Below are 17,913 nucleotides of genomic sequence, written 5' to 3' on the forward strand. Positions count from 1 at the left end.
GTGTGTGTGTGTGTGTGTGTGTGTGTGTGTGTGTGTGTATGTATGTATGTATGTATGTGTGTGTGTGTGTGTGAATGCATTAGAAATATCAAACCCACTGGGGGCCTGTACATTGGAAATAGCATCATCTATGTCAGATAAAACAAACAAAAAAAATCACTGAAATACAAATAAAAAACAAGTCAATAACAAAGAGATAGTGCATATCAGATAGCATTGATCCTTGAGAGTATAACACCTTATCTGTAAAAATATAATAGTACTCTCTGTTGTATGTCCATGGGGAGATGCATAAAAATTTTCAGTTTTATAAGCATTTTTTACCACTACTTCACCACCTGTTGATGGATCTTCACCAAATTTGGCATGAAGGTTTGTTGGGTCTATGTAGAGATACATAAGAACTTGCAGTTTCACATATTATGTTTTGCAGGTTTTATGAGTTTTTCACAATTACATATAAGGGAAGCAACTTTTCATGTCCTAAAATAAACTTTCATTAATCATGAATTTACATAACTTCCATCCAGGAGACGGGTACACCAGCTAGTATTCAATAACTATCTAAAAATGATGATAGAAAATCTCAAAGAAAACATAATAAACATATTACAATATTGTTGTAGCTGTATTTTGTTCTCGGTTGTCGTAATTTAAAACAGTTTGGTAACTTTTGACATTCATAGACCTTCGCTAATGGTGTAAGCCGAAATGTCGGGTACAAGTAATTAAACATTATTTCTGAAGTTGTCATCTTCATTAAACAAAACAGAATAAAGAATCATTCCAAACATTTAACAATGTTAACAGTGAGATATTTTTTATCTTACTTTATTTATTTACTTTATGTAAGTTATTTCAAATTCCATCAGCAGATGAAAACCTCAACCAAGTGCTACAAATTAAAAAAAAAAATCATTATTCGTGAGTGTGTATTTTAGCTCAAAACTGTACAATGGAATATTTGTGCTGTGCCCACACAAGTAATTAGAATAAGGAGTTCTTGTTCAGTTAAAATCTAAATGTGCTCAACATAAATCCATACCCTGATCTCCATCCTCTCCTCGCCTTGCTAAGCCAACAAAAAATACAGAACCATCTTCAGCAACCAAGAGGGAATGGAGACCATCATGACCAACAGAATAATGTACAATCTTAGGAGACTTTGTAATGGGAAGATCAGCCCACTTTCCTGGCACAGGGCTAGCCTGTTTGACCCCAAGACTCTGAGCTTTTCCTGTGAACAGTATCTAAGGAAATTAACAAAGCATAGTAAGATACCTTGAAAATTAGGAAACCTATATCCATGTATCAATCTCAAAAGAAAAACAACAATTCACAAGTTCAGAGTTAGCAGCTGAATAAAACCTGTTGTAGTTTATGAAAACAATAGAAGTTAAGCTCAAGTTAATACAGTCAAAACAAAAAAAATTATTTATTCATTTATATAAATAAATAAATAAGATGAGAGAAAAACAACAATTTTGCACAGATATTGCTTCAGTTATAAGGAATGAGTTGGCTTTATTATTCATATAATCAGTTATTATTCAAGACGTTACTTCTATCAATGCAAGTCCTCCACAATTCCTTTCTTTCATTTTATTTATGAGTTATTGTTTCATAATTCAATACTGTAAAAAAAAAAAATCATTCAATTTGATCAATCAAACACTTTTGCTCCATACTTGGTAGCCTTGGAAACCAATAACAATAAAAAAGGTTAATTAAGATATATATAGCTATATTTTTATATGCAATGAACTGAAAGAAAAACAAGTCATGTAAAATAAGTTATATTACCTTTCCTGATGAGGTCCTAACTAATGCAAAATCTTTCCCACATCCTATACTAGCTGGTTCCTCTTCTGTACCTAAAACTAAAGAAAGAAACATAAAACAACCTAAATCTTAAAAAATAAGTTGAAATACATCACTAGTTTCCAGTCACAATTACAAGTATAAATATATATTTGTAATTGTGAAATACAATACTTTTTTAATATACTAAAATTATTGTTAATCCATTTCCACAATAGAAAAACAGCAAAAAACAAGCATACTTTACAATTAAAATGTATCAGATAATACACAGTTAAAACTGACTGAACACCAGATTTTAAGTTTCAAGATGTGGAAGAACATTTACTCACATTAATTTCAATTGCATCACTATATAAGAAATACAATGACTGCAAGATGTAACAAAGTTAAAATGAATGATTCTGTTTTTCAGGATGGAATAGTATTATTCACTTGATATAGGTATGTAAAAATAATAAATTCCAAAAAGACACAGAAGAATGTATATCAAAATGAAAACAGAATATACCATACAAAAAAATTTGTTCTTTATGGATTTACAAAGTGCTTATAACTTTTCAAAGGGTTATTTCATAAAACCAACTTACCATGAATTTCAACAAATTTTGCTGGTTGTAAGGCATTATAGTAATAAAAGTCTGTATCCAATTAATTACCTTTTAAAGGTGTATGGAAGGATTTAAACTTGTTTCAAGTAGAAAGAAATCGGAAATTAAAGCAAACAATATAGGAATTTTAAATGAACATGCACAAAACTATGGGCACCAATTACTCCTAAATATATGCTTACCCACAGTGTGACTAAGGGCTTCTTCATCAAAAATTCCTGAGCCATATACATCGAGACACTTTCTCGCCAGCTTCAGAGTTAGCTCTCGAACACAGAGCATGGGGGAGTTTAAAGGATTGAAGGTTTTCACTACAAAACTGTCCTATAGGGTACAAATATCAGGCGGTTCAAACACACAACAATAAAATGTAATATTCAATTATATTTTACCATTATAAAGTTTAATGAAATTTCTTAGTCTAAAAATTTTCTTAATAATAAGAAAAGTAATTTAAAAAAACTAATGTAAATCAACGGAACAAACCTTCATAGTTTTACCGATGTCCGATACTAAAGTTCAGATAATCTAGTGTTCCCATTTAATATCTAAAAAATTTAATTAAAATGAAAACAAGTTGGTGGTACTCTTAAATATTTATCACAGAAAGTAAAAAAACTTTAAAATTCAAAAGTATTTCAACAGCTTTTTCTAAATATTCACATTACAAATTCTTTGATTTTTTGACTTGTACATTTCTTGTTAATTTGCTTTTGACTTGTTGCCTAATGTTCAGTTTAAACTCTGACATACAACACTCTTTAATATCAATGTTTTAAAATGCTTCTTTACATACAACACTCTTTAATATCAATGTTTTAAAATGCTTCTTTACATACAACACTCTTTAATATCAATGTTTTAAAATGCTTCTTTATCATAAGGAACATATGAAGTGATGGACATTTAATTTATGTTTTCCAACATTTAAAGTAACTAAATTTTCTCACGATAATTCAAAGAGAAAGCTCATAACAGTACTATACAAACAGAAGTAACCTGTCATAAAGTATAATAAAAATTCTTACATTTATCACACTTATAACCTATAAGGAATGGAATGCTTTGCTCATTCTCAAAGCAATGCAGAAATCATCCATTGCATGCATCTCTTTTATTTCTCTCAGCTTGAACTAACATTATTATTCAATAAATACTGATATTCATGTTCACAACAAGTTCATGATTTTGCTAGCGAGGATAAATTTTTTAGATTAAACACTCTCATTGTCCAAAACAACACAAACTATTGTTTTTCTTAAAGTATTGGTTCTAAAAGAAAAAATTTCAAAGCAATATAGACAGACAGACAGATAGATATATCTGAGGTACTAAACCATCTGCCAGTATTTTTGGAAAGGTTTGTTTGTATTCAAGTGCAAAGCTGCACAACAGACTAATAGTGCTGCATCAACCACAGAGATTGAACCTCAAATTCAGCACTGTAAGTCTTCAAACCTAATGCTGAGCCACTAGGGGAAGGGTTCATTTTGGAAAGGATTACTTGTGAAATGTATGTGTGAGTAAAAATTAGTTTCTTAACCCTATCGTCATGGGCATCATTTAATGTGCATGTCATGAGGTTTTAGTGACTTACATTTAAAATTTTATTAATCTACTTTTTTTTTATGTTATATCAATTAGCATAACATAAAATCTTAGATAATAATCCACATTTTCATAATATACAAGTTTTAAGTTCTTCATTTTATAGAGCAATACTTAACAAAACCCTGAATTTCCCCTAGTGTGACGCATGTGATACATTTTTTCTAGGCATCTCCTCTACTCTAGTTTATTCACTACCCCTCCAATAAGTACAAAATTCAACATAATTAATCACTATAAAATTGTCATTGCTCAGATAAACCATGTTTATAGCCTTCAATTTTGTTTGGTTACAGGGCCATCAAATAGAAAATCAGACCCCTCTTGCCACACCCACCTGTCACATCCTCTCTTTCAGAATTTGTTAATAGTTCTCTCTTATGTTTAATTTTATATTAACTATAACCATTATAAAGCTAAGGTTTTCATCTATCAAATGATGTATTATATAACATTGTTTTTTTGAACAGAGAATTGTTAATTTCACTGTTAGCACAAGATTCGTTCCGACAGGAAAGTAAACAATTAGCTTGGATGATTTTGTAACTGTTCTTGTTGTACAGTTAGAAAGCCAGAAAATTCTGATAGTTATGGGACATTGTCTGATTTTTTGCATGTTATTATTCTATGTTCTTTGGTGAATTATCTAATTAAATAAAAATTATTTTGAGCATTACTACCATTAGTATAAAAAAAGTAGGGGTGTCACTGACAGTCGACAGCAAAAAAAGATCCAGGTAAATACTTTATTTCTTGTTTTTCATGTGTATTTTTTATTTATCATTATTATAAAAGTAACTAAAATGTAAAAATAGGAATTTCTTTAGATGAATTAAAGTTAGATTAGGTAAAATAAATAATAACAAATATGTTTCACTATGCACGCACATGAGCAGCTTGGGTAGCTCATGGGTAGTGTAATTCGATAGCATAACATGAGCTCCACGCTCCTCAAGTGATTTACAACTTATAATGCCACAAATAGTAGTTACACATAGTTCAAATGGCAATAAAACATTAATATTTAAGTATAAATAGATGTATACTGTTACTAGTTTAAAGCTACTTAGGATAAACGAATGTAGTTTCAGGTTACAATTTGGAGTCATTCTAGAAAGATAAAAAAGGGTAATTTAGATTTATTTAAATTTTTTGGTGGTTAGTTAGGGTAAAGTGTCTACTTTTTGCATGTTATTATTCTATGTTCTTTGGTGCATTATTTAATTAATTAAAAACTATTTAGTGCACAATACCATTAGTATAAAAAAAGTAGGGTTAAGTGTCATCAACAATCGACAGCAAGAATAAAGAAGGTTCGGATAAGTTCTTTATTTCTTTTTTATTCTTTATTTATCACTAGCTAAAGTACCAGGCTTCGCTTGGATTATTAGGTTGATTTATTCTAGATGACTATGTCAGTATGTGTATTCTGAACCCATTTTAGCATAAAAGTATATATTTTTGTTGCTCCTTTATGGGATGTGGCCTGTTTATAAAGGTAACCTTCCCTCTGATTTTAAACTTAAATAATAAAACAAATAATAAAAAAACAAACCTCTTTAATTAACAGAGCCTCTAAATTAAAAAACAACAAATATGTTTTCCAATTTTGTAGTTTATACATTTCATTTTATACTTTCAGCACATACCCTCTTAACAACATTAGGTTATATATATATATTACAAGTATATAAGGAATCACTTTTTTCTATGTGGTTTTTCACTAGATTGCCTCATTAAAAAGATGTGCACGTGCGTGTCTGTAATTTATATCTATAATTTGTAATATAATTAACCACTTCTTTTCTATGTGATTTTTTAGAGCTTGCCTCATTAAAAAGATGTACATGCATACATTTTTTCTGTGTTTTTTCACATATTAAGATGCACATGCACCTATATTAGTAACAATACCTAGGTGCAACCCCTCAGGGTCAACTTACTATGGGTACAAATTTCAGGTTTCTAGGTTCTTTCCTCTTGGAGCTATGTCTGTCACACATGCACAGACATGCACTTGCACACACGTGCATGTCTATCTGTGATTGCTATTTATAATATAAGGAACCTCTTCTTTTCAATGTGATTTTTTGCTAGCTTGCCTCATTAAGAAGATGCACATGCAAGTGGATAAGTAATAATACCCAGGTGCACACCCTCAGGGGCCACTTAGTAAGGGTGAAAAAATTTCAGGTTTCAAGGTTCTTTGCTCTTGGAGTTATGGCAGCCACACACACAGACACACCCTTTCATTATTATAGATTATAAAAGTAACTAAAATGTAAAAATAATGATCTCTTTAGGTTAGTTAAGATTAGAATATATAAAATAAATAATAATAATATAATAAAAATGTTTCACATGGCATATATGTGAGCAGCTTGTGGGTAATGTAATTTGATAGAGTAACGTGAGCTACATGTTTCCCAAGTGATTTACAACTTATAATGGCACAGATAGTAGTTAGACATGGTTCAAAGGGCAATCAAAGGTCAATAAAACAATAAAATTTAAGTATAAATAGATGTATGCTGTTATGAGATTAAAGCTACTTAGGATAAACAAATGTAGATTCCTGTTTCTATTTGTTTGTTTTTTGGTGGTTATGAGGTCAGTCAAATTGATCAACCTTGTATAGAGTTAGGGTAGAGAAAATAACAGATAAAATATAGTTTTATTGGAAAAAATATTTAAATGTATTTAGGGGTTTTTAGAGATTACACATCAAATCTGAGATTTTTGAGACGAAGTATTTTTAATCTTAACATGAAAATTACTTTGCACATGGACTATTCAAAACAAATACTAGATATATTCATGGACAAATCTTTTTTTTTGGTATATTTAAAATACTTCACAAGAAAAATATGATTTTTTGCATTTGAAAGACTGCCAAGTTTTGTGAAGATATACGTACCATACTAAAAGTTAGTAGTATCAAATGTATAAAGACTTTATACGAATACAAAGAAGTCACATGATCGGTCAAATCGACTGAGCCCATGTTGACAGAGTTAAACAATAAAAAAATATGATGGCTATTTTATATTTCCCATGAATAAGAATATAAACAAAGAAAACCAATGTTAAAAACTTCTTACATCTTTGGATGCAGTAATCATGCCTATAGTATCACCATCACTGAAGCAAGCACTTGGTCCTGTTTCTGTTACTGGAATAAACAAGAAACTTAAATATTTTAATACTTAAGAGAAATCATTAAATATAATGAAATGCAAGTTAAAACTATTAATTAATATAATTTATAAACCAATTAAATTCCACGAACAACACCTGAAGACAACAGCAGACTTAAAAGCAAAATAAAATGTTTTATAATTGGTAACAAATAAAGAAGTTACTATTTAATGCAATTCAAATGTAATCTTATGCTACATGTAGTACATTTACTTATGATCCCAAAACCTCACACTAAGTAGTCAGACCTTTTATTTAGTTCTTTCTTAACAGCAAAGGAATAAATATTTAACAAAATCTCAAAAAGACTTGATTAGAACTTGAAAAAATCTGAAGATACCAAAACCTGTGTAACTACTCATTCCTATCAAATATTGAAATTTAAATGTCTGTTTTAAAAGTAATGGTGCATTTTTCTTAATTATACACAAAAGCTTGTAGAAAAATTTATTTACATGATAAATTGAATATATTAGAATAATTACAAAGTTAAGACAAAATTTTTGTTTTTCAACTCTTGAAACTATTTTCACATAATAATTGGACACAAATTCATTTGTTTTTAGTTAAGCACAAAGCTACACAATGGGCTATCTGTGCTCTTGCACACCATAGTATCAAAACCTGGTTTTTAGCATTGTAAGTCTACAGACATACCGCTGTGCCACTGGGGGGTTTTAGCCATAAAACTGGATAAGAATGCACTGCCATAATGAAATCTTTTATTGACCTAAAATGTAGCCTAATATTTCTACAATTATGAAGTAAACCCCCGGTAAGTTATCACACGAACCTAAAAGAACACAAAAACTCCTTTAAATATTGTTGTTAGCAGCTTGCTGTTACAAATATGAACAACTGTACATACAAGTAAACAATCACAAAAAATAACATCAAATAAAAATTCTTACGCAAACTCCATCTATATTCTGTAAAGAACAGAATGAATTTGCTTGCATTCAAATTAATAAATTTTTAATTGTCAAAATTCACCCTAAAAAATTCAAACTGTTGACTAGTAAATTTGGTGTATCATATGTAATATTTAAGTCCATCAGTCACTACAGAGAGATCTGTATATTCAACTGAATAATTAAAGCACTGGGCTTTGCACTAAGTGAATAAATGCAAGAACAGTGACAGTAATTCAGTTTTCATAATATTATCATGAACAGACTATCTAATAAATGAACATTTCTTCATATTTATAATTTCATATTCAAACATGGAAATGTTACACTATTCTACAGCACGGGTGAAAGCCAAAGTAGTAATTTGTTATATCAACACTGAAAAAAAAAAAAGAGGACCTGAAACACTAAACTTAAATGCTAATCTCAACAGTTTCATTCACTGTATGCCTAATCCATACCTAGCAAGGTCTTCATGTTTTTCTTCCTTAAACACACAGTACACAATTGTCTATCTGCATTGTACCCATAACAAGGATCAAACCCCACATTTTATCAGTTATAAACTTTTAATTTTATAACTAAGCCACCAGGGGGCAGAGAAAAATTTCAGTGTATGTTTTTAAAATTTATTTTTAAACTATTATCACCAAAGATTAAGTTAACATTCTAATACCCTCTAAAAATCATGTACTTAACTTTTAGACAAGATACTTAACACACTTTTTTTAATGAAGTTTGGAAAAAGACAGCAATATAAAAGATTGGAAAAAGCATAACTAAAAGGCAAGATAATTAAAAGTTGTTAATTTAAAAAGGGGAATATGGATTGTCAAAAAGAAGTTGAATCAAAATGCAAAGATTATACTGATAAGTACTGTGAACATGGGGTCATAACAGGGATATGTAGCTTGAGATAATAATGTAGACACTATTTCCAGCCTAATTTTTTTTTTGTACTGCAGTTTACTGCTGCATTGGCTATTTTTTCTCCACCCAACCATTATTTACTGAGCCAGATGATTTTGTGCCTGAGGTTTCGTGTAACCAAACATTTAACAAAGTATGAAAATCAGTAGAATAAATCACCACTCACAAGAGTAGATAAATTTACTATAGTAATAATCTTCTGTTAGAAAACTCACTGATATAATCACAGAAAACCACAAAGAGACAAAGTACAACAGCAAATTCTAGAAACAATGAAGAAAAGAAAACTCAAAAAATGATTAATCCTCAACTCAGGCAATTTCCAATTAATGTGCTATAAGTTACACAAATTATTTTGCAATTAATGCACATTATAAAAAATAAGGGATATTTTCAATGGCAGAAAGTGAAGGACTTAGAGAAATTCTGCATGGCAAAAAAACGAAGATGCTTGAATTAATATTAAAACTATCCTATGACATACTCAATACTGCATTCATTATTATTGTCCAGGTTTCAGTAAAATAGTTGTAGTCATTTTTTCTGTAGCAGCTTGTAAAACTATAATCAATAATATTAGGCTAGAGACACTGTTATAAATATACACATTGTGTACTCTAATAAAAGCATTTCCAACTAGTATAACAATGCTTAAATGGTTTCTATATTTCTGCATTTCCTAAATGGTTTCAAAGAGCTTATGTTGGTAGCAAAGAAAATTTTTGAAAATATTAGAGGGTGGAAATCTTGAATTTCAAGAATCAACTTAAAAATAGACCTACAACCTTCACAGGAGTGTGTTTAATGGCTGCGTATAGATTTTGGGACAGTATACCTAGATGTTTTTGCTGTAGGCTTTGGTGCTTGAATGGCTTTGAAGAGAAACTTGGCCAGTAGCGATGAAAAAAACTGATAAAATTTTTCCTTCGGGAGTCAACATAAAAATAGACCTATGACCTGCACAGGAGTTTGGTAAGTTTGAATAAAATTTTCATAGTCGTTTTTTTTGTAGGCTTGTGAAACAAGAATAATATGACAAACAAATGGATGAATTTTGTCTAACAATCGGCAAATCAACTTTTTTGCTATTATCAATATTATCAAGATAGAAGGTCTTGAGTGTTGTTTCAAGAACAAGTCTGCTTTTTAAAATGATTTTTTTCCCCATATATTCTATCAGAACTTTTGTGAGATTCCTGGGCAAACCCTACTATAAACCTCTATTTTGGTTCATGATAACTTCAGTCCTGTTAGCACACATTTTGTAAGAACTAAAATTGAAATGACCTCAAAAAGTTTTTTTTATAACTTCTATCAAAACATCACCAGACTTACTATCCATCAATACACGTTCTTTTTCCCTTAAAGTCTCTTTATCAATTTTTGCTAAGACACCTGTTAGTCCTATCCGAGATTGAAGATACAAATGATTCTGAAAAAAAAAAAAAATTTTTATTATTAAAGTTGTTTATCTCATTCTAGAAAACATAATAATCTAATGGAAACAAAGAAATTCTTGGTGAATAACTTACTTTAATTCCATTATAGTAATTGAAACATTCTCACCCAAGGGTTTATGCATTTTACCTAATAACAAGCTGGATGAAACTACTAAAGTTATATTAATATAAAATGTAGAAACTCATAATATCTGGTCATGTTGATTTTTAGTGTTTTAGCATCATATGCTATAACAAAATATGCCATCTTGTATTTAGCAGATCAACTAGTAAAACTTTTAATAGACTCAGGCATCAAAATATAATTTAACACAATATATTTATTCATATTATTCATCAAAAGTTAGTCCATTCGTGAAAGTAAAGAAATCAAATAGTCATTAGATTATATCACGGTAACAACACTGACCGTAGAAAATCCAAGCCAAGGTTTATCATCAGTTTTTATTCCACCTCTGCTAATTATTATCTGCCCCTGAAATATTTCATACATCTACAATTATAATATTTTAAAAACATAAAAGCCAAGTTTTCATTTCAAAGAAACTGTAAAAATGTAAGCAATAAAATAATTAATTTTAAATATTAAACATTAATTGAATAAGTTATAAAAGCACATGTCCGTTTTAAAAATAACAAAAATAGTTAAAATATTAATTTAAGTTACACAGTTTAACAGGAAAACACACCGATACAAGTTATTTATTTCAAAATAATCACAATCCCAGTTATATCAAGTCTTATTTGCCCAAGAATATTGTTTAAATGAAAATTTAATAAAACTTCTAAGATTTTACTTTTAAATTGAACTCTAAGAAATTTTTAAATGACACATACAAGCATAACTAATTAAAATAAACATAAACAATATCTGAATTCTAAAACATTATCAAAGTACCTTTAAACTTCTAATTTTTTAACTCATTTTTTAAATCATTTTATCTCTTATCATAAGGTGTGACAACTTTTTTTTTATAATTTCTCAAGTGTTCTTGGCAAACATGTATTTACTTTGCTTTGGAGATAAATCCTAATCTAACACTTAAACAAGATATCTATCAGTTAAAATTATATGGTTAGAAAGAATCATTAACAAATATTTATATTAGAAAATACATTATATTTCAAACCCTGTAACAATATGAACAATAAACACAGTTAAGATTTGGCAACCTACTGCATAACAACATAGAGCATGAACTTTTATGTACTTTGGGATGAAATAAAATTAAAAACAACAACTAATAACTAAAAATCACATTAGTAAATAATTACTGGAACATAAGAAGCCTTTATAATATAATAAATGAAGAAAAAAAAAAGTCGAGCAGTTTCAGCACAGATGTTACATATTTTTAATATCTTCATTCAATAAAAAAATCTGATACTAATTTTATTATAAAATAATGAAATAAAAATATTGCAGTACAGTTGGTATATGCAGTACTGCATTTTCAGTTATGTTTAATTTGACACAGAAGTATTAATAAATACTGTAAATAATTCATAGATTTAATGATATGTGCCAATCAAGCATCTTTGTACCAACACAGAAACATATAAACCTTATCTACATATTGGCATAAACAATCACAGTTTCTTTCTTTTCTTAGAAGTTTTCTGTGTAATAAATAATTTTTTGTGCCATCTTAGTAATGTATAAGCAAATTAAAATATTAAATGTATGCCAATGTTTTTAGTTCTGAAATGATTCAAGTACAACAAATTTATATCAGAACTTTATTGTATCTATAATAAAAGGGTATACCCAATTCAGGTACATAAGGAATTCTTCTATTCTAAGAAATAAAAAAAAATTATTTGAAAAGTGCAATTCTTGACCATATGAAGAATTTTTACCTTAAGAGTTACACTAAGAATTCATCACTGTAATATGTTTAATAAAAATCAAAGTATGATAACCAAACATTTTGACTGGTTGTTTATAGTTATTAGATAGAGAGTTAATCACAGTTTAAGATAATAATTTAGATATGCTAATACAGTGGCAACTTTTTTTTAGCATTTATATATTTGGCTCACTGTAAAACTACAAGGATAAACGTATGGTTGAAGAAAGATGTCACAGCCCATTCTGAGGAAGCATGTTCATACAGCAGTAAGGATGGATTATTTAAAGACAAAAGAAAAAACATTTTGAAAAATAAGCATCAATGATCTCCATGAAAGTGGAAAAATTTATCTAGCAAAAGCATTTGGGACAGGAATAGCTCTAAAAATCACTCCTCAAGCCAACTCAGGGCAACACTTTCATTCACAAAGTGAAGGCTATTGCTATGAAAGAAAAGTCTCCAACCCATCAAGCCACTGCAATGAGGCTGGACACATTTCTTAGTAATGTTAACAAAATAATAAATATGATGACAAAGGCTCACAAGCCCAAAGTTCAGATGCTTCCAACCAAACCTTGAATCAATGATTGTTTTCATAAAGAAGGTGGCTAAAAGATACAGAAATTGCAGCATTACCATTTAACCATATACCTGTCAAGTTTCCCAGTGGATGTTTGTGTCTTTTGTCCAATTAAATTTGGTCTTGGAAATGGACATTGGAATCTGTAAAAAGTGTCAAAATATGTAGTCCAGACTGACCTCACCATCACTGACAGCTCGTTACAGTGGGAGATGAAATATCAGATAGTAGTATGTAATCATGGCTATTATGAACATTAGAGAAGTATCTCTCAGGACTACAAGGGTCTTGTAACATTACCATCATAGTTTGCAACTAACCCTCAGTTTACCATGATAAGAATTGTGTTTTGATGTATAGATATCCCAAAGTTGTTTAAAAGTGTACAGGATAGTGGAAATAAGGGTTGATTATTCTAACAACAAAGATTAAGAGACAGATTTAAAAGAATAGACAGTCTTACCTTTACAGTTCCCCCATATCCTGACCCAACTTTATAGAAAGTACCATTATTCAATATATACAAGTACTTCCCATCTGACACCATTGAGCAACCTTGTAATCCCTTGGCTGTAAACATGGAAACAGAACACTTAAAAATTCTCTTCTAGTTATGTTTGATATTTTAAAGCTATTGCATAATTATTGTCAAGCATTTTTAAAACCTAAAAATAACAATTTGTTTAACATTGTAATTCAAGATAAACTGCTCGAAAGCTATTATCACAACTTTAATATTTTGTTCTTTCTAGAAACATAAAACTAACTAAACAGTAATAAAGAATTGAAATGTCATGTTTTTATTCTTCAATCACATATATAGAAAAGAAAATGCCAATGTGTGTCTTTTACTCATGAACAATTCTAAGAAACAAAAAAATCATTATTTTAATTTTATTACAATACTACAATAAAAATATTGAAATATGTTACAGTTTTCATATCACAGAGTTCTTTAAAAATATCACTAGTATATTTTTATCACACCATACGTCTTTGAACATTGGATTTAATTTTAAAAACAAAATCACAGAATGCAGATAATACAGCAGAGTGTTAATATGTTATGACTCAAAATAAAATCAAGACTTACTTTGTGGTATTTGTACACTAAAAGTATCACAGAGAGATGACTTTGTCACTCCATGGGTCAACCAATCAGGTTGTATGGTCTTCCCAAGAAGAACAGCATGGACACTTCTCTGAAGGGCTGTCATAATTCCTGGAGTCTTTAGGAATTTCAAGAATAGTTAAAGGCATACAAATCAACAATTAAAACCACTTTCTAAAGCTATGTTATGAATATAAAAATTTCAATGTTACATTCACCTGCTATTTATTATCTGTGCATGAAACATTTACAACTAAGCATGAACAACTGAGGTTCAAAAGGTTCATTAAACCCTCAGAGTAAATGAAATTTTGTGAAAGATATGTATCCATGTAAATGCTTGCTCAGTTCTAAACCTTTCCAATGCCGATATTAGTATAAAACAACTTATTATATAACACACCATGAATGCTTCAGAATGATTAAACTCTCCAATAAAAAAACTCTACCAAAAGTTTGTGATCTACATATACTTGCAATTTCAGGCTATGTAAGTAGAGGTACACATAAAGGAGTAATGAAGAAAATATTGGCCTTCTTTTTTTTTTTTGAAGTCAGGGGTTTGTTAGGTCAAAACATGTTTTATACAGAGATTCCTTATTATGTTCTTCATTAAGTGAATCGTTGAAATAAATATTTATTGAGTTTCAAATCCACACAAGTAAGCTAAGTGTACACGCCAAGTAAGCCTCCACTTTATCTTTCTGAAAATTTACACACACACCCCCACCTGGCCAAAATTCCAGATCCATCATTGTTACACATGCTTTTTCTAAATATCCAAGTTATTCAAAATGATGTATCAACACACATAAAACTGAGATTTATGGTCCTAATTCACTATTTCTACTTTCTGACACTTTACCACTTTCAATAAATTATCCCATAGGAAATACAGCATGATATTCATTTGTGTGCATGCATGTGCCATAGAAGCTATAGCATTCACTCTTTTACTTCTGCAGCTTTATATAACTTGAAATAAAAAACAGGATTAAGTAAGCTTTCACTTGTACAAGTAGTTTCCTTCCCTATCATCCTAAAAAATCAAAGCAGCGAATGTTGAAGAAGCCCCAAGATTTATCACATACAGCTTTTAAACAGTGGATGCTTATATGTGCTGCAAGTACGTATATCAAGATGAGTTAACTATGAAAGAAAACTTGCAACATTATAACAAAATTACTATAAAACAATTTTCCACATATTAAGTAAATACTCCTACTGCAATGAATTGGTTAAATCATATTTCTGGAGATTGTACCTATACTATTACTATACTTTTTGGTTTTCTTTTTTTAGGAATTATTAGTTTTTTCCCTCAAACAATCTGAAATTCACACACTGTTCTTGGGCTTAAGAGAAAAAAAAGCATTGTAATTTATTTTCAGCAATTCTGCCTATAAAATGAGCTTGAGAGCATTTTTTAAACTAAAATCTAAATGAATAACAATAATTCTCATGATTTGCTTTCAATTTCATAAAATTTTAAAATAGAAGACAGTTATTGTGTTCAAGAAACATTATAAACAAAATATTTATTTATTATATTATTACAAACACATCAGTTATTCAAATGTTATCAGTTCTTGTATTCAGATTCTTTTATGTCTAATAGAGCTTTAATACAGTACACATTGTACAGTTACTAAAAATGTTTTTTTAATTAACTTTTATAACTAGTTGAAATTTCCTTTGTTCATAAAAATATTTAACCCCCTCTCTCTCTCAAAAAAAAAGAGAAAATTACTGGAATTTCTTCTGTAGCTAGAGCACGTGGACTCATCAGTAGAGCTGATGTGGCACTAAGAAGTTTGCCTGTGTCTCCCCTGGCAACGACCAGACTAAGAAGACAAGCACATGCATATGCTGTAAGAGAAGGCTGATTTCCAGCATTGAGAGCATTGTCTGCAGGTGGTGGAGGAGAAACAGCTATATCCAGTAAGAGGTCAAATAGGGTATCTGAGAAAATAATTTGAATAACAATTAAAATACATAAATATTTTGATACATAAATAAACAGTCCATTTAAAAATTAGTTCTTCAAAAACCAATAATCATCTGTTATCTAACAAGCTTACAAATGAGTTTTTGAATTCATAATGCTTTCTTCTCTTTTTTTTTTTTACCTTAAAAAAGTTATTTTCAGAAAATGCTTGCTTCAAATTTCATCTAATTAACTTCTGATCAGAGCAAGATAGCTGCTTAGAGCCAAATTAAAATTCAATCTGTTATTGGTAATGACTATAGCTAATTAAATATACTTTTCTTATATTCTTGTTTATAAAGATTAGAATGACTGTTAATGATATATTATTGGAATTATGGCCAAAAATAACTTTAGTATCATCTAAAAAGAACCACTGGGAATGTTTTCTTTTTTTACATAAATGAAAATTCCTAACACACCCACACTAATAAAACAATGCTTGCATGTTGAAACCTCTCACAACAGCAAATGTAAAATCATAATAGTTTACAATGCAGGGGTGAAATTCTGCCAGTACTCACCTGTTCTGAATATCAGAACTTATTTTTCAAGGAGGTACTAGTTCCAAGATTTGTTTGAGCTGCTTTATCATGTTTCATATTTACAGATTTTTTTTTTCTTTTTCAAAAACAGGCCACTTGACCCATTTGAGTACCTCTACTTTTTTTTGAGAATTTCACCCTTGTTACAAAGATTTATGAAGTTTAGAAATAGTTACAAACTTTATTCTGCATGAATCAATCAAAACTTGTAAAATATTTTATGAAAAAAAAAAGAAAAATTAGTGTGGCAAATAGCATACAGTCTGTCAACAAAACTGAGTAACACATGATCTGTTCCAGCATATGGTACTGAGATGAAATATAAATATTAAAAACTTAATTTTTTTTTTTCCTAATTCACATAATGGATTTTAATATACCAAATAAAGTGCTCAATAACTAATTTTTCAATATTTAAATAAGTTATTACAAACTATACTAAAATTCTTAATGTAATAGCTCTGTACTAGCTTCTGACTGAACACTGTTCTTCCTTTTAAGATGTTATGCAAGCTTCAAAAAACCACTAAATTCTGGTCTTCTTCTACAAAAAATACAATAACTTACCTATAATTTCTGAAGGTTCAGACTTTAAGCCTTCTGGTTGTTGACCTTGTAACATGTCTAGTAAAGCTTGAAGAGCTCTTGTGCATAAAGATGGATGTTTTTTTTGCTTTCCATATCACCTCAAATAGTAAACTTGATGTACTTCGCAGCGTCCCAGAAAGTGTTCTGTTTCAAGAGCAAATTAAGAGTAACAAATATTTTTATCTATTTCTTTTGAAATTCATATTTCATGCTGTGTTGTAGCTGACAGAGCGCATAATTCTTCTCGTGATTCATGGCATTCGCACGTTACAAATTGCAACGTTAAGCGTCCCCTATATGACGTCATTTTAGTGTCTACCAACTGACTGACAGACAACACACTACTGTATAATATTGCTATTGGTTAAAACGGGTGACCTCTCCAGGCGGCTTTCGCCCCTGTCGGGGAAACAATATACCTATAATACTAAATAGCTAAAACAATTACTGAGCTAATTTCAGCCTGTTAAGAAATTTCTCGATGTTATAACCTATAATAAGAATAAAAATTTTATTTAATCATAAAACAGTTCTAATTAATATCTGTTTTTTGTGTGTGTTTTTTTTTTGGCAAAAAATCGCTGTTACTTAATAAACTGTTCAAAGAAGTTTCCCGAGAACTCATCTATTTATTCTTTTGTACGATTGTAAATTGCCAATTCACAGGCAGAGTTATATTTTATACAATATGAGCTAATTATTGAAAAAAT

The 17,913-nt window shown here is 29.6% G+C and overlaps 1 protein-coding gene across 1 annotated transcript in view; it reads right to left on the reverse strand.

Moving 5' to 3' along the window:
- LOC106478794 (E3 ubiquitin-protein ligase MYCBP2-like) overlaps positions 1-17,913 on the reverse strand; it is a 142,057-nt gene that overhangs the window by 119,730 nt on the left and 4,414 nt on the right. The window contains 10 exon segments of the mRNA XM_022382459.1: positions 1,046-1,250; positions 1,804-1,880; positions 2,615-2,756; positions 7,142-7,212; positions 10,415-10,511; positions 10,949-11,014; positions 13,436-13,542; positions 14,066-14,201; positions 15,834-16,045; positions 17,183-17,278. Coding sequence (XP_022238167.1) covers positions 1,046-1,250; positions 1,804-1,880; positions 2,615-2,756; positions 7,142-7,212; positions 10,415-10,511; positions 10,949-11,014; positions 13,436-13,542; positions 14,066-14,201; positions 15,834-16,045; positions 17,183-17,278 — 1,209 coding nt within the window.

Source organism: Limulus polyphemus, unplaced genomic scaffold, assembly GCF_000517525.1.
Source record: "Limulus polyphemus unplaced genomic scaffold, Limulus_polyphemus-2.1.2 Scaffold250, whole genome shotgun sequence".
Lineage (NCBI taxonomy): Eukaryota > Metazoa > Arthropoda > Merostomata > Xiphosura > Limulidae > Limulus > Limulus polyphemus.